The sequence below is a fragment of the Megascapheus bottae genome, chromosome 1 (genome assembly GCF_031878675.1).
Source record: "Megascapheus bottae isolate mThoBot1 chromosome 1, mThoBot2.hap1, whole genome shotgun sequence".
Classification (NCBI taxonomy): domain Eukaryota; kingdom Metazoa; phylum Chordata; class Mammalia; order Rodentia; family Geomyidae; genus Megascapheus; species Megascapheus bottae.
Window position 1 is genome coordinate 5,825,913 of NC_143509.1, and position 26,414 is coordinate 5,852,326.

At 40.4% G+C, this 26,414-nt stretch overlaps 1 protein-coding gene, 1 non-coding gene and 2 pseudogenes across 2 annotated transcripts; all 4 read left to right on the top strand.

The window, feature by feature from the left end:
* The first annotated feature begins 868 nt into the window (after window positions 1–868).
* Window positions 869–1,803, top strand: LOC150068142 (olfactory receptor 7E178-like; annotated as a pseudogene).
* Window positions 1,804–2,603: 800 nt separating this feature from the next.
* LOC150068143 (U6 spliceosomal RNA) lies at window positions 2,604–2,710 on the top strand. Its single transcript, XR_016538630.1, has one exon. It is a non-coding gene; the product is annotated as a U6 spliceosomal RNA (small nuclear RNA).
* A 13,157-nt stretch (window positions 2,711–15,867) lies between these two features.
* LOC150068144 (olfactory receptor 7E178-like) lies at window positions 15,868–16,770 on the top strand. Its single transcript, XM_090345098.1, has one exon. It carries the CDS (start codon window positions 15,913–15,915, stop codon window positions 16,768–16,770), a length of 858 nt encoding a protein of 285 aa, XP_090201224.1. The 5' UTR covers window positions 15,868–15,912.
* Window positions 16,771–21,304: 4,534 nt separating this feature from the next.
* On the top strand, window positions 21,305–23,487 carry LOC150068145 (olfactory receptor 7E178-like; annotated as a pseudogene).
* The last annotated feature ends 2,927 nt before the right edge of the window (window positions 23,488–26,414 follow it).

Below are 26,414 nucleotides of genomic sequence, written 5' to 3' on the forward strand. Positions count from 1 at the left end.
CAAAACCTGTGAGCTCTCATCTCCAATTAGCTACCAGGAAGCCAAAAGTGGAGTTTCTTACTCAAGTGTTTGAGCTTTCCTTTGAGCAGAAAAGCCTCAAGGTCAGTACGCAGGCCCAAAGTCAGAATCCTAGGACACACACGGACACAAAGTCAGAAAGAGGGAGAGAGAGAGACAGAGACAGAGACAGAGACACAGAGACAGACACAGAGAGACAGAGACAGAGAGACAGAAACAGAGACAGAGCAACAGAGACAGAGAAAGACAGACAGAGGCAGAGACAGAGAAAGACAGAGAGAAAAAGGGGGGGTGGAGGGAAACAAAGATGAAACTTAGAAAAAAACCAAGGATGAAGAAATCTCCTGGGGTATTGCAGGCACGGTAAAGGATTTTCTAGTCCTGGACTCTCGATGAGAAATTGCTTTGGATCATGCAGCTCTGTATATTTTACAGAGTTTTCATAAGTAGGACAATTTGAATTTTTCACCATGGCCGTATTCACTATTTCCGTATCATAAAATGAAGCATGTAGGCATGCTTCTTTACAGATTGGATGAAAATGAATTTCACAGATTAAAAAAATCACACCTGTGAAGTAGACTGTAATAAAGAATAAGCTGTATTTCCTGTGATCAGAAAACACTGCCTATAGTGTCCTAACACAGTTGAGTATTTAAAATGAATATATGAAAGGGAATCAATGAGAAAGAAAAAAATCTAGGATGATTGGGTTTGTGATAACTGAAAAGTATCGGCCAGAATGTTGTTATGAACTGTGCATATTTGAGTTCCGAATGATTGTTGAATTCTGACTTCTTCATTAAGTATTGCTCTCTCTTTATACCAAAGATCTCCAACTAATGCAGAGATGTGTAATCTAATACACATCTCAGAATTTTACCTCCTGTGACTCTCAGATGACCCTGAGCTACAACCCATGCTCTTTGGGCTCTTCCTGTCTATGTACCTGATCACTGTGGTCGGAAATCTGCTCATCATCATGGCTGTCACCTCTGACCCTCACCTGCACACTCCCATGTACTTCTTCCTCTCCAACCTGTCCTTAGCTGACATTGGCTTCATCTCCACCACAGTCCCCAAGATGCTGGTGGACATCCACACTCACAGCAGAACTATCTCCTATGCAGGCTGCCTCACACAGATGTCTATTTTTCTCATTTTTGGTTGTATGGATGTTTTGCTTCTTACTGCCATGGCCTATGACCGCTTTGTGGCCATCTGTCACCCCCTGAATTACCCACTCATCATGAACCCTTGTCTCTGTGTCTTCTTGATTCTGCTGTCATTTGTCACCAGAACCTTGGAAGGACAACTGCATGTGTGGATGGTGTTACAGGTGACCGATTTCAAGCATTTGGAAATCCCAAGTTTTTTCTGTGATCCTTCTCAAGTGCTGGATCTTTCCTGTGAGCATACATTCACAAATGATTTTTTAAGTACATTATTGGTACCATATACGCTTTCCTTCCTGTCTTAGGGATCCTTTTCTCTTACTACAAGATTATTTCTTCTGTACTGAGAATGTCGTCTTCAAGCGGGAAGTAAAAAGCCTTCTTCACATGTGGCTCTCACCTGTCTGTGGTCTGCTTATTCTATGGGACAGCATTTGGTGTCTACTTTGAGTCAGCTGTGTCACATTCTCCCAAGAGCAGCGCTGTGTTCTCAGCAATGTGCACAGTGGTCATTCCTCTCCTGAACCCTTTCATCTACAGTCTGAGGAACAGGGACCTCAAAAATGCCCTGAGCAGGTTGTACAAATCAGGAGCTGACACCAGCAGGTAGGAAGTTCATTTGTTATGTGGTTTTGACAGAAGCAAGAATCTTCAGCATATAGTCCTATAAATTCTACCTGTCTGAATACTGTATGTGTCTAGTTTAATTAGTACAATCCATTAGCAGTGGAAAACCATTCTGGCTATGTCAGGATGGATTCCTTAAGGAGGAATATATCTTTGTAATGTTTAAATTGTTAGTTTGTAAAGAATGATGAATGTTTACAGATGTTAGTCCCAACAAAGAATATTGCAAGGATTGAGTGGCGAATTTTGTAATATGTACATTTTACCTCAATACTATTGGACAGCCTTTGAAGTCAGAACATGTTATTTTGTAGCCAGCTATCCCGTCCTGCCCTTTAGCTTGAGTTAATTTAAAAATTATAAACTAGTGCCTTAATTTTTTCCCTGATGACATTTGTTATTTTAAAGGTCTTATATAAATGGGCTATCATTACATAAGTGAGGCAAAGAGTGCATTTCATTCTGGATAAGGTAATTCCTACCTTCCCACTGTCCCAGTTCTTCCTTCCCATCATCACCTATGAGTTTTAAATTCAATTAGAACACACACACAGAGCAAAAAGTCAAGCTATGGCTCAAGAAGCAGAAAAATAGCCCTGAGGAAAAATATCAGGGAAAGTGTCCACTTCCTGAGTTCAAACCCCAGGAATGGTACAAACCAAGATGCAAAGAAGCAAGCAAACAACAAAAATCAACCACCTTGCTTTTATGAGCCAGCAGTTTTAGGCTCATCCCTGAGATATAAGCATCCGGGCAGACCTGTGCATTAAAAAGTCCTAGATCGTGCTTGTTTCGGCAGCACATATACTAAAATTGGAACGATACAGAGAAGATTAGCATGGCCCCTGAGCAAGGATGACATGCAAATTCATTAAGCGTTCCACATTTTTACAGTTGCTGGTAGGGATGTGGAGAAAAAGGAACCCTACTACACTGCTGGTGGGAATGCAGCCACTCTGGAAAGCAGTGTGGAGGTTTCTTAAAGAACTGAAAATAGACCTTCCCTACAATCCTGCCATACCACTTCTGGGTATCTATCCTAAACATCATGACCCAAGATATTACAAGGACACCTGCTCAGCTATGTTCTTCTCTGCACAATTTGCAATAGCCAGGCGATGGAAACAATGCAGATGCCCTACTGCAGATAAATGGATACAGAAAATGTGGTATATATACACAATGGAATTCTACATAGCCAACAGACAAGATAAAACAATAGCATTCGCAGGGAAATGGATGAACCTAGAGTGAATCATGTTGAGTGAGACAAGTCAAGACCTAAGGAACAAAAGGCGCATGGTATCCCTAATATGTGGCTATTAAATCCAAAGAGTACGAGTGCAAGGCAATAATATTTGCATACCCAATGTTATGGACATGGTAATGGAAATATAAACATAACTATATAGACATAAAAACCTATGACTCTATAGACATAATGTCTTATTTCTTAAATTAATATGTTTCTATGACATGCAAACCCTTAGCCTAATTTTGATTAAGTTCTACATACTAAGTCCCAGTGATTGTAGATAGAGATTCCCTCCTTGAACACTTGTTTGTTAAACTTGTCATTTAAAATATTATGTAAAAAATCAACATTAATAACGTCTTTAAAAAAAACCAAAAAAGTCCTAGATCCCATCTGTAAATTACTAAAAACAAAGAAAGCACGTTATATATCATTTGCCAAGAAATCAGAAAGCTCTGAGTTCAAACACCAGTGCTACCAAAACAAAAATGATCTGTTTGTGTCCACTTTTTAAAAATTTCTTTTTATTATTTGTTGTAATGTATAGTGGTGCTACAGGTATATTTGACACATAGTTGGGATATACATTATTTATTAAGATTGGAATAAACAAAATAAAATGTGTCAGAATGGTTAAAACATCAGGAAACACTAAAGGGAAATAAAGCTGTGTGATGCTGGCTTATGCTTGTCATCTGAGCTACTCATGAGGCTGAGATCTGATGGTCATGGTTCAATACCAGCATCAGGGACAGCACCCAGGCCCTGAGTTCAAAAGAATATCATGAATGCATTTGCTCATGTACATATGTGGAAAGGGATCCAGACAAAGTGAGGAGATGTGTAGGGCATGAGAGAGTCTAGAAGAACTGTGGAATGAATGACTTTGATCATAGAGTTCATAAATAAACATGACAAGTTGAATCCTCTGGTACAGCTTTTAACCATAGTACAATTTTGAAAAAAGGGAAAAGAGAGAAGACACCGAGATTATGAGATCTTAAAAAGTGAGATTTCAAAACCAAACCTGTGAAGATTTCTGGAATTTAGCACTGCAATACTTTTTTTCTGGGTCTTGAACTGTGGACCTTACCCTGTTCCTGATTTTTTTCTCTTTTTGTTAAGGCTGGCCCTCCTTTCATTGAGACATAGCAACACTTTCAACTTTTTTGGTGTTTAATTGAAGGTCAGACTCTTGTTGTCTTTCTCCAACACATAAGGATGTCCATTTCTAGATCCCTATGTAGATTTGTTGTGTATTGGAAAACAACTTCTTTCCTTCCTCATGTGAGAAGCATAAAGCTTTAGGCTCTACCTCATTTCCCTGCCATCTGCTTAGGATCTGCCACAACATCTCTTACATCCAAGGGAATTCCTGCACTAGTCACCACAGGAGATGTATGGTAACGGTGAAGATGCTATTCAATGGACAAATGTTAATCTGATATTAGAGTCCTTAGCTAGCATGCATAGAGCCCTGGGTTCAACTGCTCAGTGCTACAGGCACAGAAAAAGTAGGAAGTGGGGCTGTGAGTATAGCCTAATGGTAGAGTGCTCACCTCCCATGCAGAAAGCCCTGGATTCAATTCCTTGGCACCATACACAAAGAAAAAGTTGGAAGTGGCACTGTGCCTCAAATTGCAGAGTACTAAAAAGTGTCTAAGGACAGTGCCCAGGCCCCGAGTTCAAGCCCAGGACTGACAAAAATGCAAATCAAAAAACTTTGAGATTCCACCAAACCTCAGTTAGATGACCATTATGAAGAAAACTGATAATCACAGATGTTGGTGGGGATGTGGCCAGAAGGGGACATTCCTATATTGTTGGTAAAATTTCTGGAAAGCTATGGAGATTCCTTAAAAGACTGAACAGAGATTCTCTATGACCCAACATTCCCACTCTGGGTCATTTGATAAAAATCCACTACAAACATTTCCCCACTGCAACTGTCAATACCACCATTTTCATTGAAGCATTGTTTACATATCCAAGATATGCAATCAACAGAGATACCCCTCGGTAGATAAATGAATCAAGAAAATGTGGTCTATAAACACAATGAAATTGTATACACCCATCAGAAAAAAATATATTGCACTGCTTGTAAGGGAATAGACAGACCTGGAAAATTAATACCCAACTTCTCAACTCGTTGTCTTTATTGTATTTGTAATTTCAGGGTTTATACTGCTTCAGTGTTTACATATCCTTAAATCATGGAATGTTTTCTGTAGGCATTTGGGGGTGGGAAGAAAAGAAAATGTTTGATTAAATGTTTATATGAATAATAAAACAAAATAAAATTAGAAAATATGTAAACTTTGAAGTTGGAATCATAATAATTCTGAAGATATATGGTATGGATAGAGAACAATGAAAATTCATTAAAAGTCACCACAGTATGGAATGTGAAAAGTCCATGCCATCTCTCCATCAGATAAGCATAAGTGATAGAAGTTTTAGTGTATTAATCATCTGCATAGACAGAGAGTCTTGAACCAGCATGGATTTCCTTTAGGTCCTCTCAGCTCTCGCTTGAAATGTCCACAGAGACTTGGTCATTGATGTGTTCAACTTGGCTAATTTGGAGCTGTGGGCCTCAGTCCTACAAGGCCACCTAGAATTAGAGGGGGAGACTGTGCTCCCTGCCCTTCACTCTCCTGCCTGCAGGACCTGCCTCCTCCTTGTCAGCATCCCCCAGCTCTGCTTCCATGGTGTCTTCACATCCACTCTGAGGACAGAGGCTGAACTGGTGCTACACAGCAGGTCTGGGGTCCTCAGACCTGTCCACCTGGATCATGGCTGAAGAGAGAGGCAGCTTCAATGAGTGAGTGCTGAGGGTGGATGGAGAAGGGATTTGGAGGTGTGTTTTGTGGACCATGAGGACGGCTTTACTGAGAGGATCTGGATGATAATGATGATGATGATGATGATGATGATGATGATGATGATGATAGTGATGATGATGATGATGATGATGATGACGAAGATGAGATGGAGGAGGTGGTGGAGGCTGCTGCTGCTGTCTGTGACAGGGACACCACACAACAGTGAGCCATAGTTGACAGAATGCCATGTGATTATCTCTGAGATCAGTTTGGATTTTTCTTTTTGAACTCAGAGTCTGAGGGCTGTTCCTGAGCCTTCAGTTCAAGGCTACAACACTACTCCTTGAACCACAGTTCCACGTATGGTTTCTGATGTTTAATTGGAGATAAGCATCCACAGACTTCATGCCAAGGTGGCTTTGAACCATGATCTTTGGATCTCAGCTCCTGAGTAGCTAGGATTACAAAGTGGGTCACCAGAGCCTGGCTTCATGGCTCAGTTTTTTTATTGTAATTAATAAAAGGTTACATGATATTTGCCAGATAGCAGGTGCATTAATTCACATACATTGATACCCTTTAACATGTCTTGGTACCCATTACCCTCGCACCACCCCCCCACACACGTCTTGGTTTTCCCCCCTTCCCTATCAAATTTCAAATGACCAAATACAAATGAATTCAATATATCAGATAACAAAGTGAGATACTGTAACAATATGAGATACCCAAGGGACAGAAAAGGAGATGAGAGATAACATAGTACATTATGGACAGCAATCATTTGTTATATGGCTTTTGTTTCAATATCCTGAAGGTCCTTTCAATTAGCTTCATACTATATGGCCTTATGTACCAAGATTTTCCTCTATTGCAGATCTCTGCTAGTAGAGCCCAAGGTTTCTACTGATTATGACAAATGAGAGAAACCATTGAGCCAAAGTACCTTTGAGTCTGGCTTACTTCACTTAATATGAATTTTTCTAAGTCTTTCCATTTCTGACAGCAGCATAGTATTCCATTGTGTACAAATACCACAACTTGTTGATCCACTCATCAACTGAGGGACATCTAGGTTGGTTCCATATCTTTGCTATGGTGAATAGGGTTGCAATGGACATCCTTGTGCTAGTGGATTTTTTATGCCCTAGATTTTGGATGGTTGGGTAAATGCCAAGTAGTGGAATTACTGGGTCATAAGGGAGTTCTATTTTTAGCCTTTTGAGGCACTGCCACACTGCTTTCCATAGTGGTTGAATGAGTTTTCACTCGTACCAACATTGTAGTAGTGATCCCCCCCTGGCCACATCCCCTCCAGCATCTGTTATTATTCCTTTTCTTAATCCTAGCCATTTGAACTGGAGTGAGGTGGAATCTTAGAGTTGTTTTGATTTGCATTCCTTTCTGACCAGAAATGTTGAGCATTTCTTCATGTGACTATAGGCCATTTTTGTTTCTTCTTCAGAGAAGACTCTCTTTAAGTCTTTGGCACATTTTTAATGGGATGGTTGTTCCTTTGGAGATTCCTTTTGGAGTGATTCAATTTTTTGAGTTGTTGATATATTTTAGATATGAGGCCTTTGTCCATTGTTTGGTTGGTGAAGATCTTCTCCCACTGTGTAGGATTCCTAATTAATTTACTAGCTATGTCCTTTGTCGTACAAAAGCTCCGCAGTTTACTGCCGTCCCACTTATCCAGCCTTTCTCTGATTTGTTGTGATTCTTGGTCCTTATTAAGAAAGTTTTGACCTGTGCCAAGGAGGCCTAGTGTATCTCCTATTCCTTCCTGTAAAGTTTTCAGTGTGACAGCTGGAGTTTTCAGTGTGACCTGGAGGTATCCAGGTCTTTGATCCATTTGGAGTTAATTCTAGTGCAGGGTGACAAAGAACGATCCAGCTTTAGTTTTCTGCACGTACTTAACCAGTTCTGCCAGCACCACTTGTTGAAGAGGCTGTCTTTCTTCCATTCTATTTTTTTGGCTCCCTTGTCAAAGATTAGGTGGCCATAGGTCTGTGGTTTAATATCTGGGACCTCAGTTCTATTCCCTTGGTCTTCAGGCCTCTTTTGTGCCAGTACCAAGCTGTTTTGATAATTATAGCTCTGTAATAGAATCTAGAGTTTGGAATTAAAATTCCTCCAGTGCTGTTCTTCTGCTAAGAAGTGTTTTGGCTATAGGGGGTCTTTTATTATTCAGTATGAAATTTTGAATTGCCTCTTCTATTTCTTTTAAAAATGCCATTGGGATATTGATGGGTATTGCGTTGAATTTGTAGATAGCCCTTGGTAAGACTGTCATTTTCAGAATGTTGATTCTTCCAATCCAGGAGCATGGGAGGTTTTTCCATTTCCTTAGTTCTGCTTTAATTTCCTTTTTTAGGGTTTTAAAATTTTCATCAAAAAGATCCTTTACATTTTTAGTTAAGCTAATTCCTAGGTACTTTATTTTCTTTGAGGCTATTGCTTCTTTCCTATCACTGCTGGTGTAGAGGAAGGCAGTTGATTTTTGAGGGTTAGTTTTTTAGCCTGCTCCCCTTTCAAAGTTTTGAATCAGCTCAAGGAGCTTGGGAGTAGAGTCTATAGGATTCTTTAAATATAAAATCATGTCATCTGCAAAGAGGGATAGTTTTACTTCCTCTTTCCCTTCTTGTATCCCCTTTATGCTTGCTTCTTGCTTTATTGCACTGGCCAGGAATTCTAATACTATGTTAAAGAGGAGTGGAGAGAGTGGGCATCCTTGTCTCATTCCTGATTTCAGAGGGAATGGCTTTAGATTTTCACCATTAAATGTAATACTGGTAGTGGGTTTGTCATACACAGCCTTTATTATATTGAGGAATGTTCCATGGATTCCTAGTTTCTCCAGAGCTTTTAACATAAAGAGGTGTTGGATCTTGTCAAATGCCTTTTCCGCATCTATTGAGACAATCATGTGATTTTTGTCCTTGCTCCTGATGATGTGTTGAGTTATATTAATTGACTTGCATATGTTGAACAAGCTTTGCGTCCCTGTGATGAATCCACTTTGATCATAGTGTATAATTTTTTTGATGAGTTGTTGTAGAGGGTTGGCCAGTATTTTGTTGAGAAGTTTTGCATTGATGTTCATCAAAGATATAGGTATATAGTTCTCTTTCTTTGATGAATCTCTGTCTGGTTTGGGAATGAGGGTTATACTGGCTTCATAGAATGAGTTTGGTAAAGAGCCTTCATTTTCAATTTCTTTGAAGATCTTGAGGAGTATTGGTGTGAGCTCTGCTTTGAAGACCTTATAGAATTTAGCTGTGAATCCATATGGCCCTGGGCTTTTCTTAGATGGAAGTTCTCTAATTGCCATTTCTATTTCAGAGCTTGAAATAGGCCTGTTGATTTGGGTTAGTTCTTCCTGGTTCAGGGTGTGTATATTAATATTGGCTAGGAATTCATGCATTTCATCTAGATTCTCAAATTTGTTGGTGTAAAGGTTTCAGAAGTATTCCCTCATGATCCTCTGGATCTTGGTAATTTCTGTCGTGATATTACCATTTTCATCTGCGATTTTGTTTATTTCGATATGCTCTGTTCTTTTTTTGGTAAGATTTGCTAAGGGCTTCTCAATTTTGTTAATTCTTTTAAGGCACCAACTCCTTGTTTAGTTGATTCTTTCTATATTTTTTTGGATTCCAAATCATTTAATTTTGCTTTGATTTTAATAATTTGCTTTCTTCTACTGGGATTACGGTTGGTTTGTTGCTCTTTTTCCAGGAGCTTAAGGTGAGACATTAACTTGTTGGTTTGCGATTTTTCCAACTTGTTGTTGTAGGCACTCAGCACTATAAATTTTCCTCTGAGTTCTGCCTTTGCTGTGTCCCAAAGGATTTGCTATTTTGTGTGCTCCTTATTTTTAAATTTCATAAACTGTTGGATTCCTGTTCTGATCTCTTCGATGATCCATTGGTGATTCAACAATATGTTGTTTAGTCTCTATGAGTTACAGGGTTTTCGTTGGTGGAGATGTGTGTTCAGACCCAGTTTGATGCCTTTGTGGTCTGAGAGTGTGCATGGAATAATTTTAGTGTTTCTGAATCTGTCCAGGTTTGTTTTAGGCCGTAAAATGTGATCTATTTTGGAAAATGTTCCATGTGCTGCTGAGAAAAACGTATATTGTGTTGTTGCTGGGTGGAATATTCTCCAGATGCCTGTTATATCTAGTTGGTCTATATAGTTGTTCAGTTCTAAGGTTTCTCTGTTGAGTTTTGGCCTTGTTGATCTGTCCATAGGTGAGAGTGGTGTGTTAAAGTCACCAACAATCACTGTGTTTCGATCTATGTATGGTTTCAGTGTAAGTAAAGTTTGCTTGATGAAGTTTGGAGCTCTGGGATTGGGTGTGTAAATATTTAGGATCATTATGTCTTCCTGGAGGAAAGATCCTTTTAGTAGTACGTAGTAACCTTCTTTGTCTTTTCTTACTAATTTTAGTTTGAAGTCTATTTTATCTGATATGAGGATGGCAACTCCAGCCTGTTTATGGGGGCCGTTAGCTTGATAGAGTTTATTCCAACCTCTCACTTTCAAAAGATGCTTGTTTTTTTGGGTAAGATGTGTCTCTTGAAGACAGCAGAACAATGGCTCTTGCTTTTTGATACAACTAGACAGACCATGCCGTTTAATTGGAGAGTTACGTCCATTGATATTGAGAGTTAGGATTGAGAGATATTTATTAGTTCCTACCATTTTTAAAAGCTTTTATTAGGGCCTGTGTCTTGACAGTACTTGTGGTCCTTAGATGGTATGCTGTTTAGGTGCCATTTCTTTCCCTATATTGCCTTTATTTTGGTTTTCTATGTATAGAACATCTTTGAGAATTCTATGTAGTGTTGGTTTTGTTGCGACATATTGTTGCAGCTTTTCCCTGGAATGGAATGTTTTTATTGTTCCCTCAGTTATGAATGAGAGCTTAGCTGGGTACAGTATTCTTGGTTGGTAGTTATTTGACTTCAGGGCATCACATATATACTTCCAGTCACTTCTTGCTTGCATGGTCTCTGCTGAGAAATCTGGAGTTATTCTTATTTGTTCGCCTTTATAGGTTATTGATCCCTTTTCCCTGGCTGCCTTTAGGATCCTTTCTTTGGTTTCTATTGATCCAGTTCGGAATGCAATGTGGCAGTGGGATGTTGTTTTCTGGTCAGGTCTGTTTGGAATTCTACAAGCTTCTTGTATCTGGATGGGCCTGTCCTGCTGGGTATTTGGGAAATTGTCTGAGATGATTCCCTGAAGTATATTTCCAGTACCATTGACCTCTTTCTCCAGACCCTCCTCAATACCAATTTGCCTTAAATTAGGCTTCCTACTTGTATCTTGGACCTCTTGAAATGCTCTCTCATATTTCCTAGATTTGGATTGACTCATTTTCTGTTCTTTCTCTATATTAACTAAATTATCTTCAGCCCCGGAAATTCTCTCCTCTGCATTGTCTAACATGCTATCAAAGCTATCTACCTTATTTTTCATCTCCCTTGCTTCTAATTGCTCATTGTTGATGACTTGCATCTCTTCTTTTAGATCATGTATGGATTTCTTTAGCTCCTTGATTTCCATATGAGTGGTTAGCTCAGTAGCTTTATTTTCTTTGGACATTTGCTGGAGTTTGGTCCCCTTTTCGTTTATGGATTCTATGAATTCATCCATCTTTCTTTGAAAAACGTTTATTATGGCCTCCTTTATGGCTTCTTGTTTTTCACTTACCACCTTGTTTATGGTTTCCTCTTGTTTACCTATGGCTTCCTCCCTTATCTCTTTCTTTATATTTTCACATTTTTCATTAATGACGTTTATCAATTGCATTTGCATAGCACTTGGAAGACTCTCCTCTAGGTTTGTCAGTGACTGTTCCATTGTCTGTTCAGTTTGGGTGGGGGATGTTGTTTCTTGATTTGACATTTTTCTTGAGTTACTTGTTCTACCCATTTGAAAATGGGAGTTTTTCAGATATAACCAACCTAGACCTCTGTATCTGGCAGACACTAGATGTTCACAGTTTTTGATTGGTGTTATCACTCTTTCTTTTTGTGCACTTACAGACCAGTCTAATGCAACCACTAATAAGCGACTTATACCCAAAACAATAAGCCTCTCAATCGAATCTCTACTGTCTTTAAGTCCCTCTGACCCTAGAGAATAATTAAACACCTAGATACACAGTATTACTCAACAGCCATCAAGTGTAGATCCATGCATTATAAGGGTTGAAAGACGAACAGAGGACCAGAGATAGAAAAATAGAATGAGAGAGGTCAGGGGAAGTACAAGAGGATTAATGTAGGAGTTTAAGAATATTATAGTAATGTAGAAAAGGTATAGCGTAAGGATAACTGACCTAAGAGGAGCCTGGTTGTCAGGTGGGAGCTGGGACAGCCTGGTGGGCTGCTGAGACTTAGGTTCCGCCTGCCTGTTAGTCTTCAGTCAGAGTGCTGGGAGTTGAGCCCGTTGGGTGGGTGGGAGTTGGGACAGCTCCCCTTCCCTTTGTGGGGTGCTGGGTCTTAGGTAGCCTGCCTGTCAATTTTCAGTTAATGGCCTGAAGGAAGGGGCTGTTGAGGGAAGGGACAGGATTCTAAATTCCTTGCCCCCCTGCTCCTGCCAGTCTTCTTGGGCGGGGTGGAGGGGTCTGAGTTAATTTCTATTGCTTGGCACCCGCTCTGCTTTCCCGATGTGTTTGGGAACCCGCTGTATTGCTCACGCAATACACACGTTCCATCTGCGGGTGCTCCACGGTGGTGGGGAGTCTTTCACTCCCCTCGGGTCTCCTCAGCCACCTGTGTTCCTTGTCTTGGTTCCGCTGCTTGCTGTTCTGGTTCTCCGTCTGGGTTCCACTGCTTCTGTAGCTCTCTGGCCTGGTCCTGTGGTGGTTTCTGCAGCAGTCGGGCTGCCCAGCCCAGAACCCTCCGCTGCAGCTTTTCATGGCTTGGAGCCTGTGGGGAGGGGTGGCGGAGCGGTTCTCGCGATCCGATTCTTTGAGAAAGTTGGATGTAAGCTTTTTCTAGATTTCTTTTCCGGTTTGAGTCCTTCTCCATTGCTTTTTGAGTTTGTTGTTGTGGATTTAAGATAATTGGCTCGTGGGACTCCCTGGTTCTCTCTTTTTGTGACAGAGAGCTAGTCAGCGTCCCTATTGTCTCGGCGCCATCTTCCTACCTCTATGTATTTCTTTGGTTAAAATGTCTAGGAGCTGTTCTAAGGCCTTACAATACACCACTGCATTCCTGCATCTTCCATTCTGAACCATACTTTTCATCCTCTCATCTATGTATAGAACACACAAGCTTTTCTTATCAGAGGAAGAGCCACAAATCTATGCTTTTGGACATTCTTTCCACTTTAGTGAGTCTATAGAGATTTGTGTGCCTAGAAAAAATCTGTTTAATTGTGAGCTCTGGGAATTAAGCATCTAAGATCATAGGAAAGCCGATTATCAGCCTGTCCTCTGACATCTCCATAAATATCTCCAATGTTATATTATTCTAAAGCTGGAATTTCTCCTATGTCAACCTACGTAAGATTGATCGTGAGGAGTGGGGCTGAGATTTTATTATACTTCAGGCACACAGGGATCTTTTGATCTGTACTTCATAACCATGACCCAACAGAGAAGCAGTTCAACCCAGTAGGTAGAAAGTGATATCACAGTAAATATGCAAGCATGGTTTGTATAACTTTCCTGGTGATCCAGAGGTTTCATTCCTATAGAGAAACAAAATTCTATGTCTTGTGTCCTTAACTAGAGAGCAGAACAATTATTTCTACATAACAAGGACAAGCCAGCAATGGCAATATGCAACTGGAGGAGGATGAGGAATAGCAGTAATGAGAACTTTCTTAGGACTTTTGTTCTGCTGAAGGTTACAGAAATCTGACTTCAAAGCTTTCTACTGTGTTTTGTTTTTCCTGTAGTTGAAAATGTTTCCTAATAGAATATGATTGAACACATTATTCTTTCTTTTTTCTTTTTGTCAGTCATGAGGCTTGAACTCTGGGCCTGGGTGCTGTCCCTGAGCTCTTCAGGTCAAGGCTACTGCCCTTAAGCCACAGTGTCACTTCTGGGGTTTTTTTAGTGGCTAATTGGAGCTAAGAGTCTCAGGGACTTTCAGGCCTAGGCTTCCTTTGAACTGTGATCCTCAGATGTCAACCTTCTGAGTAGCTAGGATCACAGGTGGGAGCCACTGTGCCCAGCTTGAACACACTACTCTTTTAGAAGCTGGGGTAGATGGTAAGGTTAAAAAAAGAAAACTGTGAAGCCATATTTCTGTTTGTCTATTGACACAGAATATCAAATTTTGGAAAGTGGGATTTGTTAAAGACTTTGATAGGCACAAAGTGGAAACCAGAGCATCGGTCTCACTTCTCTCTGACATCCAAGAAGAGGATGCTGATTTCTTCTTTGGGAGATTCCTAATTGGTCACAAAACAGAAAAGCAGGAGTCATGGCTTGAAATCAGTACAGGAAGTGCAAGGTTCGATCGATGGCAGAACAGGAAGGACTAAATGTCAACCACCATTGCTCGTATCAACATACTCCTAAATTCCTGAAATTGGTTCAGGGAAAAGTAGATATAACATCAGGTATTGATTTAGTCATGTTCAGAAAAATTCAAAGAGTTAAAAATGTATACTTTATTCCCAGTGCTGGTGGCTTACCCCTGCAATCCTAGCTGCTGAAGAGGCTGAGAGAGGTTCTGAGGATTCAAGTTCAAAGCCAGCCCAGGTAGCAGAACCCCAGAGGCTCTTATCTCCATTTAGTCACTTGAAAGTCAAAAGTAGAGCTGTGCATCAGATTGGCACAATGTCGATTATATCTGTCTACAAAGAAATGAAGACCTGAATGTTTATGGAAAAACATTGTTTTCATTTCTCAATTACACAACAGATATTGAACTCCCAAAAAAGCTAGAGCTGTGGCTCAAGTGGAAGAGCACTACTTTGGGCAGGAAGAAAAGATTCAAATGCTAGGACTCACTGTCTCTGTATCTGTCTCTCTGTTTCTCTCCCTCTCTCTCTCTCTCTCTCTCTCTCTCTCTCTCTCTCTCTCTCTCTCTCTCTTTTACACACACACACACACACACACACACACACACACCACACACACACACACACACACACACAGAATATCAAGATGGAAATTAGTAAATGAATGAATGAGGAAGAAATTTCCTGGGCGATAACAGGTGCTGTACAATATTTTCTAGAACTGATTTGTTTATATGAAATTAATGTTTGATAATTCAGTTCTGTATGTTTTATGAAGTGTTTTAAGTAGCATATCTCTAGAAGTTTCACTATTCATGACTTTAGTATTTCTTTATGATAAAATAAAGTTTGTAGGAATGTTTCTTTCTTTCTTTTTGTTGGTTGGGAGACTTGAACTCTGGGGCTGGGCACTGTCTCTGAGCTCTTCAGCTTAAGGGTATAGCCCTCCCCCCGATCCACAGTGCCACTTCTGGTTTTCTGGTGGTTAATTGTATATAAGAGTCTCATGGACTTTAGCACCCGGGCTGGCTTTGAACCATGATTGTAGGATCTCAGCCTCTGAGTAGCTAGGATTACAGGTGTGAGCCACCATGTCCAGCAAGAATATTTCTTTATAGAATGTATGAGAATGAATCTCACAAAGAAAGAAGATCATTGTGGAATATCTTGTAATAATCTTACAAGAATATGCTGTATTTTCTGTGATAAGAAAGCACTTCCTGTAAGGTTCTAACGTAGTTGAGTATCTAAAATGCATTTATAAAAGGGGCATATGAGAAAGAAGAAATCCAGGATGACTGGGTAGATGACATGGAAACTATTATTGATGGACTCAAAAGAGTCCTCAACGAAAACACTTGAATTCAGAATTATTGTTGAATTCTGAGTTCTTCAGTAGTTATTGGTCTCATTTTTACATCAAAGGTGTCCAATAAATACAGGGCTGTGTAATCTAACACACATCTCAGAATTTTATCTCCTGGGACTCTCAGATGACCTTGAGCTACAACCTATGCTCTTTGGGCTCTTCCTGTCCATGTACCTGATCACTGTGCTTGGAAATCTGCTCATCTTCCTGGCTGTCACCACTGATCCCCACCTCCACACTCCCATGTACTTCTTCCTCTCCATCTTGTCTTGTGTTGACATTGGCATCACCTCTACCACAGTCCCCAAGAGGTTGGTGGACATTCAGAGTCACAGCAGAGCCATCTCCTATGTGGGCTGCCTCACCCAGATATCTGTTTTTCTCATTTTTGGCAGTATGGAAGTTTTGCTTCTTACTGTAATGGCCTATGACCTCATTGTGGCCATCTGTCACCCCCTGAATTACCTACTCATCATGAACCCTCGTCTCTGTGTCTCCTTGGTTCTGATATCATTTGTAGCCAGCATCTTGGAATCTCAACTTCATGTGTTGATGGCATTACAGATCAGCATTTTCAGAGAGGTGGAAATCCCGAATTTCTTCTGTGACCCTTCTCAAGTCCTGGATCTTGCCTGTGTTCACAGCTTCACAGATAACATCATTAAATATTTTATAGGTACATTATTTGGTTTCTTTCCCACCTTAGGGACTCTTTTCTCTTATTATAAAATTACTACCTCACTACTGAGAATTCCAACATCAGGAGGGAAGTACAAAGCCTTCTCCACCTGTGGCTGTCACCTGTCTGTGGTCTGCTTATTCTTTGGGACAGGAATTGTAGTCTACATTGGATCTGCTGTGTCACATTCTCCCAGGAATATTGCAATGCCCTCAGCAACGTACACAGTGGTCACTCCTCTTCTGAACCCCTTCATCTACAGCTTGAGGAACAGGGACATTAAAAGAGCCCTGAAGAGACTCTACAAGGCAGAAAGCTGGTGACAATATAGGTTACATTTGGTTATGTTGTTGGTTTTCTTGTTGCTCATTTGTGTGTGTGTCTTCTTGATTGGGTGATACAAGACAACTAGAAAGCCAAGAGAATGGGAAAAGATTTTACTAGCTATACATTAGACAAGAATCTAAAATATTCTTAAAGCTAAAAAATTAATCCACCCCCAAAGAAATTCTTGAAAGTGCCAGGAGTTTGGCCTAGTGGTAGAGTGATTGCCTAGCATGCACCAAGCTTGGTTTCAATTCCTTAGTACCACATACACAGAAAAAGCCAAGAAGTGGTACTGTGGTTCAAGTGGCGGAATGCTATGTTTGAGCAAAAGAAGCTCAGGGACAGTGGCCAGGTCCTGAGTTCTAGTCCCAGGACTGGCAAAAAAAACGAAAAGAAGACCTTAAAAGAACAACAACAAGCACCTGGTTAATAAGTGGGCTCAACATTTAAAGAGAGATTTCTCTGATGAAGAAATAAGAATAGGCAATAAATACACAAATAAATGTTCTCCATCTTCGGCCATAAAACATTTGTCAATAAAAACCACATTGAGATTTTAATCTCACTCCAGTTAGAATGGCCATTATCAAGAAAACAAATTATAACAGATATTGGTGGGGATGTGGCAAAAGGGAAACATTACTACACTGTGGGAATGTAAACTTGTTCAGCCACTTGAGAAAGCAATATGGAGATTCCTCAAAAGACTAAACATAGAACTTCCTTATGACCCAGCAATCTCATTCCTGGATATTTTACCCAAACGACTATAACCAGGCTGTACTAAAGCCACCAGCACAACCATGTAAAGGTTTACTATAGCCAAGATATAGAATCAATCCAGATGCCCCTCAGTGGATGAATGGATCAAGAAAATATGGTATATGTGTATATACACAATGGAATTCTATGCTTCAATTAGAAAGGATGACATTGCCCCATTTGTAAGGAAATGGAAAGACTAGGGAAAATTATATTAAACAAAGTAAGCCAGACCCAAATAAGCATAGGCTTCATGGTTCCTTTTTCTTTATTTTTGTGGGTCATGGGGCTTGAACTCAGCCTAGGTGCTGTCCCTGAGCTCTTCTACTCAAGGCCATCACTCTATTCCTGAGCCTGGGTGTTTTCACTGAGCTCTTCAGCTCAAGGCTACCACCCTACACTTGAGCAAAGCCCCACTTCCCATTTTCTAGCGGTTAATGGGAGATAAGTGTCTCTGTCCTTTTGTGCTCAGGCTGGCTTTGAACCTTGATTTTCTGATCTCAGTCTCCTGAATGGCTAGGATTACAGGCATGAGCCACCATGCCTGGTGTTTTCCCTCATTTGTAACATCAGAATATGCCTGTAAATTTAGAAGTAAACCCAATGGATAGGAAAAACAAAAAAATTATACTTGCACATGATTAATTAAATAGGACTCTAAACATCCACACAGTGGGAAGAAATGAGGATATTCTTAGGAGAGAATCACAAGGGCTCAATATTTAGGCGCATGTAATCATATCATTTCATGTTTTTCAAAATGACTCCAAGAAACAGAAATGAAGTTTTTTTTGTTTTTGCCAGTCCTGGGTCTCAGACTCAGAGCCTGAGCACTGTCCTTGTGCTTTCTCAAGGCTAGCACTCTGGCACTTGACCCTTGACACCATTTTGGCTTTTTTTCCTGTGTATCTGGTACTGAAGAATTAAACCTGGGCCTTTGTTCATGCTAGGCAAGCATTTTACCACTAGGCCAAACTCCTAGCCAAAATGAAGTTTTTTTAATTTTTTACTGTTTGTGGGCTTTTCCCCCCTCCTGTTTTTCCTCTTTTCTCACTGTTTTTGATTTCTATATTTTTGTCTTAATTATAAGTTTATCTGCTCTGGGGGGGGAAAGCACAGAGATGATGGGACAAAGAGTGAACTAATTCAGTAGTGATACTTGCTAGACAAAATGTTGGAAATGAACTATAAAACTTGTGGTCAAAAGGACAAAAACAGGAGAAAATGAGGGAAGAGATGAAACTGTTCAAAAGAAATGTACTCAATGCATAACTTATATAACTCCCCTGTACATTATCTCTGCAGTAAAAACAAAGTAAACCAAACCTAGAGGGAAAAATGTATACCCCAGGCAAAAACATGAGACCCTACCTGCTACAAGCCACAGGACAGAGACATGGCTTTTCATTGCAGATCCCTTGCTAAATAAGTACCAAGCTCAGAGTCCAATCTGTAGTACTGCAAGGAAAGCAAACACAAACCTCAGATCAAAATCTTATTTACCACTCCTGGGAATACATACAAAGTAATGTAACTTGGCATATTGATACAGGCACACCCAAGTTTATCAGGGCCCTGTTCACAATAGTTAAGCTGTGAATCTGTGCAGGTGCCTATCAATGGATATAAAAATTGTGGTACATATACACAATGCAGAACTACTGCAAAGGAATGTAACTTGGCATATTGATACAGGCACACCCAAGTTTATCAGGGCCCTGTTCACAATAGTTAAGCTGTGAATCTGTGCAGGTGCCTATCAATGGATATAAAAATTGTGGTACATATACACAATGCAGAACTACTGAGCTATAAGAAGGATACCATTATTTTGTGAATAAAACTAAAGACTATCGTGTTCAGTGAAACAAGGACAGATATCAAGATGCATTATGTTCACCAATAAGTGTGTAAAAATGAAACAGCTTTGTATATACATGACTCACTGATGCTAATAAGAAAGTTAACAAAGTCTGGCAGAAAGACACAGATAAAAACAAGAAAGACAAGTATCAAGATTTGTCTACTATGGGGCCGGGAGTTTGGCCTAGTGGTTAAAGTGCTTGCCTAGCATGCATGAAGACCCGGGTTCAATTCCTCGGTACCACATACATAGAAAAAAGCCGGAAGTGGTGCTGAGGCTCAAGTGGTAGAGCTCTAGCCTTGAGAAAGTCCAAGGACAGTGCTCAGGCCCTGAGCTCAAGCCCAGGACTGGCAAAAAAAAGATTTGTCTACTATGGCACATGCAGATGCTATATACATGCACATCTGAATAGTATTGAAACAGATTGTAGCTATGAAAATAACACAATTGAAACCATGAAGATTCTAGAAGGAAGGATAAGGGAGGAGGGAAAGAAAGAGTAATGCTGGGTGTGAATTTCATTTAACTTGGTTATATAACTGTATGGAAATATAAAACCCGTGTGTAAATAGTTTTATAGGATAAAATAAAAATTTAAGAATGATACTGTGATTCAGGCACTGGTGGCTCACACCTGTAATCTAGTTATTCAGGAGGCTGAGATGTGAGAATTGTGATTCAAAGGCAGCCAGAGTGGGAATGTCTGTGAGACTCTTGTCCCCAGTTTACCACCAGAAAAGCCAGAAGTGGAGCTGTAACTCACATGGTAGACTGCTAGCCTTGAGTAAAAGAATGGGGACAGTGCCCAGGCCCCAAGTTTAAGCCCCAGGGCTGTCATCCGCATACACAAAAAAACCACAACCATGAAAAAGAAATTTTACTTACAGATAAAACTACTAAGAATATAGAAAATAATGTTTGATTCTCGATATATATCTAACTCTCCAAATTTATATGTAATTTGTGTGCTGTTAGTGTCATTAACAATTTTTAAAAAATGTGCTGGATTTTATTTATTATTATTATTATTATTATTATTATTATTATTATTATTATTATTATTATTATTATACCAGTCCTGGGAACTGAACTCAGAGTCTGAGCACTGTCCTTGGGCTTTCCTGAAGGCTGGTGCTCTACCACTTGGGCCACAGCACCACTTTTCTATGTATGTGGTACTGAGGAATGGAACCTGGGTCTTTGTGCATGCTAGGCAAGTACTTTACCACTAGGCCAAACCCCAGGATTCTATTTTATTATTTTTGAGGTAGGGTCTTGGTAGGTAGACAAGCTTTGAACTTTTCATTCTCCTGTGTCAGTATTTGAAGTTCTGAGATTATAGGCATTAGTCACCTTACCTTTGTGTGTACAATTTATTTTATTAAGATTCATGGGAATAAGAAAATATTCACAGGGGTGACACTGGTCAAGATGCATTGTATTCATAAGCTGTTTTGTTAAATGGCAACTCCTCTGCATAACTACTTAAAGATAAATTTGAGCAAAGAAAAAGGAAAATAAAGATTTATATCTTAAAGCTCAAAAGAAAGGAATCCAGGTGACATAGCCCCCTTGAGGAGTGAAAGGTCTCAAGCCTTACCAAAAATACTAGATTTTTATTTTGTTCCTATTTCTTCAACATTAACAAGTCCTCAGAGACAGAGATACCATGAGCTAATTTTCCTGATGATCAGTGTTCAGCCTTGAGCTCTCAAACCTAGATGATTGTAAATAACCACCTTGTGTTCTCCAGTTTTGAAGTTTACTGATTCAAATCCAGTTGTCTTGCTTCATCTCTATCCAGACTTGAGGCTTGTGTCAGGAGTCCACACAGGATTCTGTTATTCTGTGAGTCCTGAGGACAGAGCTTTCCTCTCCATCATGCACCACTGATCTCGGAGGGGATGGGTGATCGTTCCTTTCTCATTCTCCCTAGTAATGGTAACATAGTCTGGTGAGTGCTGTGGGTGAGTCTGACAGGCTGGATTTGGGTAGCATTAAGAACCTTACCATTAAGATGCAAAGATGGAGCAGCTAGCTAAAAGCTGTGCCCCAAATGCAGAGTCTTCCACCTTCCTTCCCCCCAGTGCTCCCCCATCCCCACTAATGCCTGGATCATTTTCATTTGATATGAAATCATTTTCAATTTCCTCTCTGATTTCTTCATTGGCCCAGAGATCATGCAAAACTTTGTCATGCTATCTCCATGTGTCTGTATATTTCAATTAATTTCTCATGTTTTCCGCTTTAGGATCCTTGAAGATATATAGAATTCTTTTCTTTCACTTTGGTATTTGTTAAGACTTGCTTTATGGCCTGAAATGTAATCTAAATTATAGAAAGTTCAAAGGGTCACTGACAAGGGCTGGTGACTCACCCCTACAATCTGAGCTACTCAGGAGGTTAATAGAGTACGGTGGAGGTATCTAGCTGTTAAGCTTGTTTTATGTTTGGTGCTGTTTAACTCTTTGAGTTATCTTTGTGATTTTATTTTATTTAGTAGTCTATCCAATGATGAAAACACTGTGTTGAAGTCATTTATTTTTATTGTATCTGGACCTATCTAGTTTTATTTTTCTGGTCCTGGGACTTGAATTCTGAGCATTCTGGACATTGTTCTTTTGCTTTTGTACTCAAGGCTGGCACTCTACTACTTGAGCCAGATCTCCATTTTTGGCCTTTTGGTAGTTATTTGGAGGTAAGAGTCTCATGGACTTTTCTGTCCAACTGGCTTGGAACAATGATACTCAGATGCCAGTCTCCTGCGTAGCTGGGATTACAGGTGGGAGTCACTAGATATTTTATTGTACTCAAAGCTTTACCTGGATTGCTCAAATGCACATCACATGGGTGTATCTCTAAAATAAATGGAGTGCATGAAAGAAGAAATGATGGACGATGGGATTTGTCAGAAATTAATATTTTGGACGAGATTTTCCTCTCCCTTGAGAACTTCCCTGTTGGATTGATTTAATCTGAATGTAGTTTTAGTGTCACACTCTGGTATACTTACATTTCTTTCTTTTGACACCTTTTTTTCATCTTCAAAAGGTGCCCAGGCAACATAGATGCCCACAACCTAACTCCAGTCACCGAGTTCCATCTCCTGGGCCTCTCAGATGACCCTGAACTACAATCTCTCCTCTTGGGCTCTTCCTGTACATGTACCTGAGCACCGTGCTCGGAAATCTGTTCATCATCCTGGCTGTCACCTCTGACCCCCACCTCCACACCCCCATGTACTTCTTCCTCTCCATCCTCTCCTTGGCTGACATTGGCTTCACCTCCACCATAGTCCCAAAGATGCTGGTGAACACACGGAGTCACAGCAGAGCCATTTTCCCTAGTGGGTGCCTGATTCAGATGTTTTTTACACTTTTTGGTTGTCTGGACAGTCTGCTTCTGACCGTCATGGCTTATGACTGCTTTGTGGCCATCTGTCACCCCCTGCATTACAAGGTCATGATGGACCCTCGACGTTGTGGCTCACTGGTTGTGGTGTCTGTTGTCATCAGCCTGGTGGTGTCCCAGTTACATAACTCTATGGTCTTTCTTCAGGAGTGTGGCCATTTCTCATTTCTTCTGTGATCCTTCCCAGCTCCTCAGCCTTGCCTGCTCTGACCCCTTCACCGATGACCTTGTCATGTATTTTGTGGGTGCCATGTCTGGTTTCCTCCCTATTTCGGGAGTCCTTTTTTCCTACTCTAGAATAGTTTCTTCCATACTCAGTGTGTCATCGCCAGGCAGGAGGTGGAAAGCTTTCTCCACCAGTGGGTCTCACCTCTGTGTGGTGTGCTTGTTTTATGGCACAGGACTTGGGGTGTACCCCAGTTTGGCGGTGTCAGTGTCTCCCAGGATGGGGGCAGTGGCTTCTGTGGCATACACAGTGGTCATGCCCATGCTGAACCCCTTCAATTACAACCTCAGGAACAGGGACATCAAATGGTCCATAGGGTGACTGCTGAGGAAAGTCAAATCTCAGTGGGATCAGAGTCTTCCTTCTGGAGAACGCAGCAAGCCCACGTTGAGACTCAGAAAACAACAACAACAAACATCTCCCATCGCTGACCATGTCATTCATGTTTAAAAATTGTTATTGTAAAAGTCATCTACGGAGATTTTACAGTTAGGTAAGTCAGGTAATGAACACCTTTCTTTTTGGACAAAGTAAACCCTTCCCTTTCCTCCCCACCCTCCACAAGTTGTAGAGGTCATTTTCAGCATAGTGTGTAGTATCACTGCTGTATTAGTTCATGTTTTGTCCTACTATTTTTGTGCTTCCCGCTTACCCTTTGCAAACAGATAAACTTATAAGCAAGACAAAAGGCACAGAAAACAAAAATAGCAACAGATAGAAAACAAAGACAAAAAAACCCTTTCGTCTCCATTTCTTGGAGTTCATGTCTATAAATATCATTTTATATGACCGTATGCACAGAGCTATTGAGCCTTTGAGATCCTCTCCTAAGAATATCCTTCTTTGGTCTCACTGTGTGAATGTCTATAGTCCTGCAAATTTATCATGTTCAAATGTGTCTTTGTCTTTTATCATCCAGTGTGTTTACTTGTACACTTATAGGCACATTCTAATGATTAGAAGTGGTGGAAACCATGCAACCCATGTTTCATTGGATCTGGCATACTTCACTTAATATAATTTGTTACAAGCCTTTCCATTTTATTATGAATGGCACAAATTCATTCTTTCTGATGGAAGCATAGAATGCCACTGCGTATATATAAACACCGTATTTTCTTGATACATTTCTCCATTGAAGGGCATCTGGGTTGATTCCATATCTTGGCTATGGCAAACAATGTTGGAACCAATATGGTTGCCCTGGTAACCTTAGGGTGGATTTGTATGTGGTCAGTTGGATAGATGACCAGGAGTAGGACTGCTGGGTCATCTTATATTGAGGAACCTCCATACTGTTATCCAGAGTGGTTGAACAAGTTTACATCTCCACTAACTGTGTAGCAGAGTTTCCTTTTGGCTACATTCCCACCAGAATCTGTTATTGTTATTTCTTGATAATAACCATCTAACTAGGGTGAGGTGGAATCTCAATGTTGTCTTTATTTGCATTTCTTTTATGGCAAGAGATGTTGAACATTTCTTCACGTGTCTATTGGCCATTCTTACTTCTTCTGAGAAGTCTCTCTTTAATTCTTTATTTTTTTGCCAGTCCTGGCCTTTGCCCTCAGGGCCTGAGCACTGTCTTTGGGCTTTCTCAAAGCTATAGCTCTACCCCTTGAGCCACAGCACCACTTCTGGCTTTTTCCATGTATGTGGCACTGAGGAATCAAATCTGCGTCTTTGTGCGTATTAGGCAAGCACTTTACCACTAAGTCAAACTCCTGGCCTCTTTTTAATTCTTTTACCTCCTTATTAAATGGGTAGTTGTTTATTTGAAGATTTTTTTGAGGGTTTAATTTTTTGAGCAGTAGGTAAATGTTAGATATAAGACCCTTCTTGTCTGAAGCATAGTTGGTAAAAATCTCCTATTCTGTGGGCTTTCTATATATCTTGTTAGCCATGTTGGCCATGCAGAAACTCTTCAGTTTGATGCGAACTTTTGTTTCTTGTCATACTGGATCTTTTCTTAAGAAGTTTTGACCTGTGCCTGGGAACCCTAGTGCTTTCCCTACCTCTTCCTGTAATATTTTCATGGTATCTTGATTTACACTGAGAGATGCCTAGGCTGGCTTCAGATAATGATCTTGAGATCTCAGCCTCCTGAGTAGCTAGAATTACAGGTGTGAGGCACAGGCGCCTAACTAAGTTTTTACTGTTATTTTTTTAAGCATCATTTTCTTGATGTTTGTGTGTACCTGTACTCAACCCCTTGGCAGTCTTTTTTTTCCAGTCGTGGGGTTTGAACTCAGGGCCTGAGCACTGTCCATGGGCCTCTTCCTCAAGGCTAGAGCTCTACCACTTGAGCCTCAGCACCACTTCTGGCATTTTTCTATGTATGTGGTACCGAGGAATCAAACCCGGGTCTTTGTGCATGGTAGACAAGCAGGCTAACACTGGGTCAAACTCCTGATCTCACCTTGGAAGTCTTTCAGATGGTTATTTTGAACTTGCTGTCAGATAAATTAGAGATCTCTATTTCTTTAAGGAAGACTTGATACTTTTTTATGTACATGTGTGAAAACGGGACAATGAAGCTTGTTGGGATTAATTTCAGAAGAGGAACAGATGAGAGAGTTCTTGTGGGGCTGATTTTGATCATGCTACATCATCTTCACATGTGGACATGTTAAATTGAACCTTCTTGTATAACTGATGGATGCTTTTTATTAAAATAGGTGGGAGGAACATAAATATTTTCTCAACAATTTAATGTATTTCTTGGCTTGGTTCGCGTTTGCCCCCACCCTTTCATTTTGCAAGATTTTTCTTTTTTGATGGGTAATGGGGCTTAAACTCATCCTGGGCGTTGTAATCCTTAGCTCTTCAGCTCAAGGCTACCTCTCTACCCTTGAGCCCAGCCCCACTTTCCGTTTTCTAGAGGTTAATTGGAGATAAGAATCTCTGGTTCTTTTGTGCCTGGGCTGGCTTTGAACCTTGATCCTCAGATTTCAGCTTCCTGAGTAGCTAGAATTACAGGTGTGAGCCACCACACCCAGCTTGCTTGGATAATTTTTTGTGCCTGTTCTGGGGCTTGAACTCATGGTCTGAATGCTATCTCTGAGGTTCTTTTGTTCAAGATTAGCACTCTACTGCTCTACTTCCAGCCTTTTGGGGGTTAATTGGTGATCTGAGTCTCTCAGAATTTCCTGCACAGGCTGGCTTCAAACTATGTTTTTTTTTTCAGATCTCAGTAAACTGAGAACCTAGGATTACAGGCATTAGCCACTGGCATCCGTGTTTATTTCCTTTTTTTAAATTGTATTTTATCGTTAGAGTGATGTATAGAGGAGTTACAGGTAGCAGGCATGCTGCTTCTTGAACATTGATACCCCTTCCCATTTTTTCCCAGCTTCCCCCCTCCACCCCCTCCACCC

What these genes read in the sequence shown, in the direction of transcription:
- LOC150068144 (XM_090345098.1), top strand. Translation starts at nt 15,913, where the DNA reads ATGCTCTTTGGGCTCTTCCTGTCCATGTACCTGATCACTGTGCTTGGA.